We start from the raw sequence: 8,920 nt of genomic DNA, 5'->3' as shown, positions 1-8,920 counted from the left end.
ATATGTGCGTGTTGACAACTAAGTCAATAGCCCTTTCATCCATCCATCCATCCATCCCGAATGAATATTGACTGCATGTAAACATAGTCAATTCCCTCACAAGGGTCGCGAGGGTGCTGGAGCCTATTCTAGCCGGCTTCGGGCAGTCGGCAGGGTACACCTTGAACTGGTTGCCAGCCAATCACAGGGCAAACAACCATCCACCCCCTCAAACACACCTAGGGACAATTTCGAGTGTTCAATTAACCTACCATGCATGTCTTTGGAATGTTGGAGGAGACCGGAGTATCCGGAGAAAACCCACGCAGGCACGGGGAGAACATGCAAACTCCACCCAGGAAGGCCGAAGCCTGGACTCGATCACACGTGCTCAGCACTGGGAGGCGGACATGGTAACCAGTCGCCCAGAAATAAAGTCCACTGTGTAAAATAAAATACAAACAACACAAAGATTGGAGTTTTTTCAAATTATGTATTGGATTTTTGTGTTCATCAGGAAAGACAAAGCACACCATTAAAACAAAATTGCTCTTAAAATTGCATTCTTTCTACAAGCACTATACAATTTAATAGGATATGGAAACAGTTTTTTTCTGTGGTGCCAAGTTATCAATGAATATAATGTAAATGACAATAAAATGTTTTATTTTCTTGCGTACTTCAGTACATTTCCGCATCTGTACTTCATGTAGTTGATATATCAATACTTTGACTTAAGAACCGAGTGCGGGTGCTTTTGTCACCTCATTCTAGCTTTGCTGAATCAGGGCTTTCTCCGCAACAGGACAGATGACGACGGTGTCGGACGCTTTGTCACAGCAGTACAAGTAGAAAAACGGCAGAACCTTTTCAGTTAGCCTGTCAGTGAAAGTGTAAAGATGCGTGCGAGCCCTGACGTCGTAGAAGGATATTTGACTCTCTTCGTAGTCCACGAACACTCCCACCCTGTTTGGTTTGGGGTTGAGCTCCAGCGAAAGTGGCGGCACGGTGGACACGCGGTACCCTTGACCCTTCTTCATGGCAAGGGCCCAGTACCCGTGAGCACTGCTCACAGAGATGCGGCCCTTCCTCTTGACGGACGACTTGGCCACGCCCAGGTACCAGTCGTCTTTCTCGCCTACCTGGACTTCCCAGTAGTGTCTGCCGGAGGTGAAGCCCTCTCGGCCCAGGACGATAACCACCGTGTCAAAGCGGTCGGGATGGTCTGGGAGGTCCTGCCACGCCCCGAGGTGACGCACTTGCCGCCTGTCCTGGGACAGCTGCAGCCACGGGTTGGCGGTGTCCGGGTCCAAAGTCACGTCCTCTATGAAGGGAAGGAAGGTTAGTTAATCAGGCGGTATGAAAGGGGGGCGCAGGTGGGGGAATGGGACATTGTAGCATACCTGTGTACTTTAGAACCTTCTGGATCTCTGCAGGGAAAGGAGAGCAGGATAAGGTGTGTAGTCCACTATAAACAAATCCCTAAGATGCTGAATGATTCAGAATGCAATTGCTGCATTTAGAATCATTCATCATTGTTTACACCCTAATCAATTGAAAAGGCATTTTTAGTGGAGGGACTGTCTTGGTCCCAAATTGTGGTACCTCTGTCTGCCAGCTTGTCCACCATTTGCTTGAAAGTGGTTTCCAGTTTGGACACAGCTGTCCTGATCAAGCCGACGCTGACATCAGTAGGAACGTTTGTGTCGGTCCAGTCATGGATGGGCGGGGTGGCGCTCATAGCTGGAAAGTTCTACAGAAGCAAAAACGCATAGAGAACCATCTTCAGGAAACTGGAAAATCATGGAACACCGGCAATTTCCACATCATCCCGCACCTTCAAGAAGTGAATGTGGTCAGTCCTGTCCATGTTCTCCAGGTCAACGCCGCGCCTTCTCAGCTCCTCGATCTCACGCTCCAGCTTGGCGACCAGATCCTGGGCTCGGCTCTCCGTGCGCCTCTGTTTCTCCTCGACGGCCGCGACCACGTCAGCCTGAGTCTTCTGGATGGAGCGCACCAGGTCAGAAAAGACCTGTATGATCTCCTCCGTCTCTTTCTTGGCACTTGCCTGCCGTCACGAGCAGTACAAACTCAGAAGTAGCTTGAAACTGAAAGTGTTGTGAACGTGTGCTCAAGTTCTTACTTTGTTGAGCTCGACTGAGCGTTTAATGTCCTCCACCTTTCTTACTCTGTCCTGGATCAACTGCTCGACATCCACTTGGACCTTTTTCAGCTGCGCCTATAACAACATCAACAGCCGGAGTAATCATGGGGCTACACCAGGAGGCGGCTCAACACACGATGGGCGTGAACAAACTGTCAAGGAAACCTGCAATTTAGGGCTCGATATTTGGGATCTTTGTAAATCAGGGCCTCTGAGTCTAAACCTGAACCCTGAGTTGACTTCTTTTGAGCAGAATCAGTTTGACCGGTCTTACCTGTCTTTCTGGAACAGATAACTCGGCGTATCCCTCATCTCAGTTTTTCTCGTCTTCACTCACCCTTTTCTCGGTCCATTCGCGCTCAACGGGAACGGTGTAGTGCGCCCGGTGGTCTGTCTCCGTGCACAGGACACACACGCATGTCTGGTCCTTCTTGCAGAAAAGCTCCAGGAGGCGCTGGTGCTTGGGGCACATGCGGTCCTCCATGTTGGCCACAGGCTCTATTAGCTCGTGTTTGGTGAACCTGGTGGCGTGAGACTTCAGGTGCTCCTCGCAGTAGGAGGTCAGACACACCAGGCAGGATTTCACGGCTTTGGGACGACCTTCACCGAGGCAAACGTCACAGAGGACCTCTTGCCAGGCGGAAGTTGCTGGAGGCGGAGATGCTGGAGGTGGCGACGCGGGCGGCGACTCTGGAGGTTTATTCAAGTATGGTGTCGCATCAGTTTCACCTCCACTGACGTCCTTTTCCTTGGGCTTCATCTCCTCGTCACGCTCATCGTCCAAAAGCCTCTCCTCGTCCTCTTCCCTGCGCCTTTCCACGGTCCACCGATTCCCTTTTCCTGCCTTCCCCGCCGCACTCTTCAGCCGCATCTCCTTGAACTGCTCGGCAATCTCCCTCAAGACCGTGTTAACGCTTATGTCAGGCCTCTTGTAGAAGGACTTCTTGCACATGGGACACTGGTAAAGCGGGCTGCTCTTCCAGTATCCCAGGATGCAAGCCTGGCAGAAGTTGTGTCCGCACGGGATGGACACCGGATTGGTGAAGACATCTAAGCAGATGGAGCAGTGGACCTGCTCTTCCGAGAGGTTCCCGGGGGATGACATCCCTGCACGGCGGAGAGGCAGCGTCATTTTAACCGAGCAGCCTTTTTCCCACCTGCTGTGACAGCGACGTTGTGAGGGTTAGATGCGGAAGTGGCGGTTAAGTCAGAAGTCTCAAGTCTTAACCTTCAAGTTTTGAGTGAGTCCCAAATTACTGCGGCAGAACTCAAGCAAGTCAAATGAAGTCACTGCTATATTTTATACATTCAACAGAAAGAGAATTGTGGTCATATTGGCCCATGACAAGACCATTTCAATTAACTAGACATGGACAAATTTGTGACAATTTTTTTATTTTTTTGGTATCATCTTTATTTTTAGGTAACTGTTATTAGATTTAAATGTATTTGAAATGCAAAGATAATTGGTTGTGTTTTTAATACCCTAACTCCAGATAAGAAAGTTAATGGAGACCCAAACACTTAATCCAGGATTACGGCTAAGCACAAATACCTTTCATAAAATAGGTCCCGACTTAAAGTTTGACCCTAGCCTTCCTTGTGGAAGTGTTAACATTTAAGTAGCTGGCAGCTGGAGCTAAACCAAAAGACCCGAGACTCGCCGATTACAGACTCGTGTAGTAATCGTAATTGTCATGGCGCTTTTGACTGATGCGAATAAACGGCAAAAATGAAACCAAAGGGAACAAGAAGAAGCAGAAGACACACTTGTCATAAAGACCTGAAGACTCACCAGTTGCTTCGAAGCCCGGCTGTGCACTGACACATGAAACCAGCTGCAACCAACACACACACACACACACCTACGACCCAAAATACATCCCCCTCCCCTTAACCCAGATACACAAGCATGGAAAGGCCCTCGGAAGGACAAAACAAATAAACGATGCTAGGTGTTATCTCTCAGGTCTACAAGTATGAAGGCATCTTTATTCAAACAAAAGCAAGTCAACATATTCAGACCACCGTAGTTTGAGATTAATGATCACATAGTCAAGAAACTTTGATCTCCAATTCCAAACTTCCCATATAAATTAGCATGAAAAATCATCGGAAACATCCTGGAACTTTTCCACCCCTTTGCAACCCTGATCAAAGTCAGGTATGTTTGACGGGTGTGATGGCAAGAGGGGACGCGTTCTTGCCCTCCTGGCTGAGGCAGGGGCTGAAGATGGGGTACAGATTTTCATTAAAGGTGTGAACGAAGGAGTAGAGGTGCAGGCGGGCCTTGGCGTCATAGAAGGATACCTGGCCCCCTTCGTAATCAAGGAAAATCCCCACTTTAGTGGGCTGGGACAGCAGCGTGAGAGGAAGGCGGGAGGAGGCCAGTGCTTTCACCTGGCCGTTCTTCAGCCACAGGCACCAGTAGCCGCCGGTGGGACTCAGCGTGATCTCACCCTTGCGTCGGGCTGAGGCGTTGGCCACGCCCAGAGTCCAGGCCGTCTTGCGGGTCACGTCTACCTCCCAATAGTGGCGTCCTGAGCTCAGAGCCTCCCGGCCCAGGACGAAGAGGGCCGGGCTGAAGCGTTTGGGGCCTTCAGAGTGAGCCGTCTTGCGTTCCTCGTACCTCACCTGGCGGCCGTCGTCGGACAGCACCAGGTTCTTCTGGGCGGTGGCCGGGTCCAGGATAACCTCACCTGAGCAACAGAAAACAATTTTGGGACTACATGGCAATTCAAAAGGCACATGAATGTGAGTGAGTAGCGCCATCAGGTGGGCATCTTCAATTGCAAAGTAACTCACTGGAGTAGTTCTGCACCTTGCGGAGTTCTAAGGCACAAGACAAAGGCTGCGTTACAGACGAGGCAAAAGGTCGAGTTTCAGTTTCAAGTTTGAAAAGCAACAACACCAACATACCTTTGCCGTACAACCTTTTCAGCTCCTCCTGAAACTTGTCGACGAGGCTGCTGACTGAAGAGCGGATGGGCCCCATGTAGAGGTCCGTGTTGATACTCACCGCTGACCAGTCGGTGAGCTCGGGAAGTGGGGGCAAGGCGGCCAAGTGCTGCCCGGAGCAAATGGAAATGATGACCACATCCATGAACTGGATAGTTGATTTTAGTCCAACAGAAAACCTACCTGCAAGAAGACCACTTTGTCCTTGGTCTGGGCCTGAGTGTCCAACTCATGACTTCGCCTCCTCAGTTGACTCAGTTCGTTTTCCAGGCCTCGCGCCAGCTCCTGCGCGTGGCGCTCTGCCTCTCGCTGCCTTGTGGCGATGAGTTCCACCAGCTCAGCCTGGCTTTGCTCAACCAGGCGCTGCAGTTCGGCAAACACCTGCCAGCTCTCTTCCAGCTCCTTCTGGGCACTGGTCTACAACACACAAGGGAAGGTGTTTACATTGTGGGTATATCTGCTAATAGCCACTTCCTGTTTACAACAGGGAACTGTTGCCCAATCAAAAGTTTCAAGGTCAACATAAGTGAAGTGAGGCTATATTTGCACTTGCTAGTAGTTTTAAAACTGAAAACTCCCACTTGAAGTTCACCAGTAAAAGTAACAGTACATTTTAGAAAAATGTATGACAAAGCGAATCATCAGGAAGTTACACACAAACAATTCCACGCAAATGGAGGCACTAAATGGCAATTAAAAGCTCAGCCCTAACACAAAAGACACTCCTCAGGTCCGTGCCAACAAAAGCACGCTAGGCTTTTCTACAGACTGGTTGCACTGGTTGGACGAGCACATTTGAATCTCGCTTAGACTCGCTAGGATTTGCAGCATGAGAGGAACAGGAAAGGCGATGTGATGGACTTTGGCGCCACCTACAGCATTGGAGTGGAATGATGACAACATTTTCTTCATTGAAAGCTCCACCAGCATACCACCCAAACTCTACTACATGACTACACCCAGACGCAACGATTACCACGCTCCCATGTTGGGACTTGGACAGACAAACATTAAACATTAGCTTGGTTTGGGGTCAGTGACCCCAAAAGGGGGGATATATGTAGAAGAACAAACCAATGTGAACCAATAGAAAGACAAAACATTTTGATAAAGACCAAGAATGACTGAGACAGACATTTCAATACAAATAATCTATAGTTCATAAGTTGATAAATGTATTTACGATGAGGATATTCTTGGCCAAGTTCAAAAGTGACCTGTGGTCTCACCTTGATGACCTTAATGGATTGCTTGAGTTCCTCCAGCTTTTTAGCGCGCTCCTTAATCAGGTGCTTCATCTCAGACCGCTTCTTTCCCAGACTGCTCTGTGGGAGAAAAACAGCGCGATCATGTGAGCGTCACACGTCGGCAGATGATGCCAGGGTCCACGTGCGGTATGCCAGCGCCACCAACCATCTTCTTCTTCCACTCGTGGTCTGCGGAGACCACCTCGTGCGATTTGTGTACAGAGTCCGCGCAGGCGGTGCAGATGCAGGCGTGGTCGGTACGGCAGTAAACCTCTAGAAGACGCTCATGCTTCTTACAGATTTTGCCCTCCAGGTGGAACGTGGGCTCGATTAGGCGATGGGACGTCAAAGACTTAACCTGGATTTTCAAGTCCCATGTTACGAGAGAGGAAGTCAACACATTGCTACTGCCAGTGTACCTTTTTATGATGTCTCAGATGAGTTTCACAGAAGGACCCGGGACAGTTGACACACGACTTGTGTGCCTTCATCTTCCTGCCGATGCAAGCGTCGCAGGGAACGTCTCCGGCCCGCGCAAACTCGCCCGTGTCATATCCAGGGGATCCCGGTTCCGAACTCAGATTGAGCGAGGACCCTCGTGTGGATACCCCGGGCACCTCGGCCCCCGCCAGCCCCTGAAACTGAGAGGAGATCTCCGCCAGGACCCTGTTGACGCTCATCTCGGGCTTCCTGGTGTAGTTCTTCTTGCACATGGGGCACAGGAACTTCTTGCTGTGGTTCCAGTAGCCCTGCAAGCAGGCTTTGCAGAAGCTGTGGCCACATGGTGTGGACACGGGTTCCACGAACACTTCCAGGCAGATGGAGCAGCTGAACTGGTCCTCGTTGAGGACGCGGCCTCCCAGAGAACTCATGCCTGGAATCAAGGAAATGGCAGTGAGGAACACAGTGTCCAGCGAGACCAGTGTTGTCTTAACTGAGTCCTCGAGGGCCGAAGTCCTGCAGGTTTTGGATGATTCTCTTCTCCAACACACCCGGAGAAGAGAAACATCCAAAACCTGCAGGACTCCGGCCCTTGAGGACCGAGTTAGGACATCACTGAGCTAGACTGTGACAAAAGTATTCACATGCTCTCCTTAAAAGGGAAATGCAGTCCAAAGTTGTATTTACATTAAGTTCTATGAGTCCCTACTAGTATAAACACAGCATTCGGATTAATATTGTGCTCATGGAATATGAATTAGGGAGCAAAATCCACCCGTTTATATGCATTTGAGGGGGCGGCCATTTTGTCACTTGTCGACTGAAAATGAAAATGCTCAGGGCTCGGGTAAGGACCAATTAAAGCTGATGTATTTTCTGAGCTTGGTGTGACGTACGCAAACTGAGACGTGACTGGTCATTACCTAAGCCCTGAGCACACGTGATGCCATTTTCAGTTGACAGCAAGTGACAAAATGGATGAGATGATGCAAAACGGGTGGATTTTGCAACCTAATTTGTATTTCACTAACGCAATAGTGATCAAAATACTGTGTTAAGACTAGTAGCGTCGCAAATAAACATATTGTAAAGAAATATATTTACTGGTCTTCCCCTTTAAGGAAAAAATAACTCTGGGAGAAGTAAAAAGAATTTCTGATTCAACTCCAGTAAAAAAAAAAAAGAAGAAAGGGGTGGGGGTGGATTTGTACTTGGCAAGTCACAAAAATTGTGGCAGCAACGCTCACACTAATAAAATTAGCATTTGCCACACTGTAAAAAAATCTATCAGCCATTATGTTACTGTAACTTGAGCACATAATACATTTTCACACATCAATACATGTTTCAAATGTTAATGAATAACTCTTTGAGGTGACTTGTGTAAAATTTGAATATGTGAACTTGTTGCCATTTTGTTGCTTTATTTGATTTAACATATATTGGTATATGCAAAGAACTTGGTGAATTTTCATCAGACTTCTATGTTTAACGACCTATTTTTATTTTTACAGTGCATCACTCTCCAATCAAGCAGGAAGTAGTAACCTATGTGAGGAATGTTGACCGACAGGAGCTTCCACTGGGCGCAACCTCCATTGCTCGTGTAAGTCAATAACAACAATTTGAAATCTTCATCAAGAAATAATCAGGCGCTTAGCTTAATTTGGGGGTAAAAGAGCATTCACATCTAACAATAAGCATTGAAATATCATTTGGGTTAAACAGCTTCTCCATACTGGGGTATTAAACATGTAAGGCGTCTCTGCTTTAACACATTTGTCAAGCAACCTATTGAGCATAAGAAACACAACAAGGGGAAGTGAACAACAGCAGCAAGAATAGTCCGCAGCATTGGACTAGAACGAATAGTGAAAGAATTCCCTCGTCCCGTCAATTCAAACTCACTCTGCATGCTGTCCGGACGGCGCTCCCTTCGCAATAAAGCCGACAGGTCGCGCACGCACTCTCAGAAGATACTCACAGAAGCTCGGTGGCCAGCCCGGGGCCCTCCCACGCACTCCGAGGGCGGCGTCCTGAAACCAGACACCTGAACCCAACATCATTTGTTTGCTTTTGGCTATGAACTCGCTCACAAACAGAAATTGAAAGAAAGAAATGAAGACTGGTT

General features: G+C 48.5%; 2 protein-coding genes across 2 annotated transcripts; both read right to left on the bottom strand.

Moving 5' to 3' along the window:
- Positions 1–606: 606 nt before the first annotated feature.
- Positions 607–3,301, bottom strand: LOC147159996 (E3 ubiquitin-protein ligase TRIM39). The gene is made up of 6 exons (XM_086059598.1): positions 2,481–3,301; positions 2,123–2,218; positions 1,817–2,047; positions 1,585–1,732; positions 1,383–1,409; positions 607–1,303 (listed from the first exon to the last, which is right to left on the bottom strand). Exons 1-6 carry the CDS (start codon positions 3,273–3,275, stop codon positions 750–752), a joined length of 1,851 nt encoding a protein of 616 aa, XP_085915724.1. The 5' UTR covers positions 3,276–3,301; the 3' UTR covers positions 607–749.
- An 814-nt stretch (positions 3,302–4,115) lies between these two features.
- btr12 (bloodthirsty-related gene family, member 12) lies at positions 4,116–8,804 on the bottom strand. The gene is made up of 8 exons (XM_086059570.1): positions 8,698–8,804; positions 6,768–7,222; positions 6,515–6,706; positions 6,331–6,426; positions 5,285–5,518; positions 5,063–5,210; positions 4,949–4,975; positions 4,116–4,842 (listed from the first exon to the last, which is right to left on the bottom strand). Exons 1-8 carry the CDS (start codon positions 8,702–8,704, stop codon positions 4,304–4,306), a joined length of 1,698 nt encoding a protein of 565 aa, XP_085915696.1. The 5' UTR covers positions 8,705–8,804; the 3' UTR covers positions 4,116–4,303.
- Between the last annotated feature and the right edge of the window lie 116 nt (positions 8,805–8,920).

This window comes from Leptonotus elevatus, chromosome 17 (assembly GCF_054856555.1).
Source record: "Leptonotus elevatus isolate MCC_2025b chromosome 17, RoL_Lele_1.0, whole genome shotgun sequence".
Lineage (NCBI taxonomy): Eukaryota > Metazoa > Chordata > Actinopteri > Syngnathiformes > Syngnathidae > Leptonotus > Leptonotus elevatus.
This window is presented reverse-complemented; position numbering and strand designations above follow the sequence as displayed.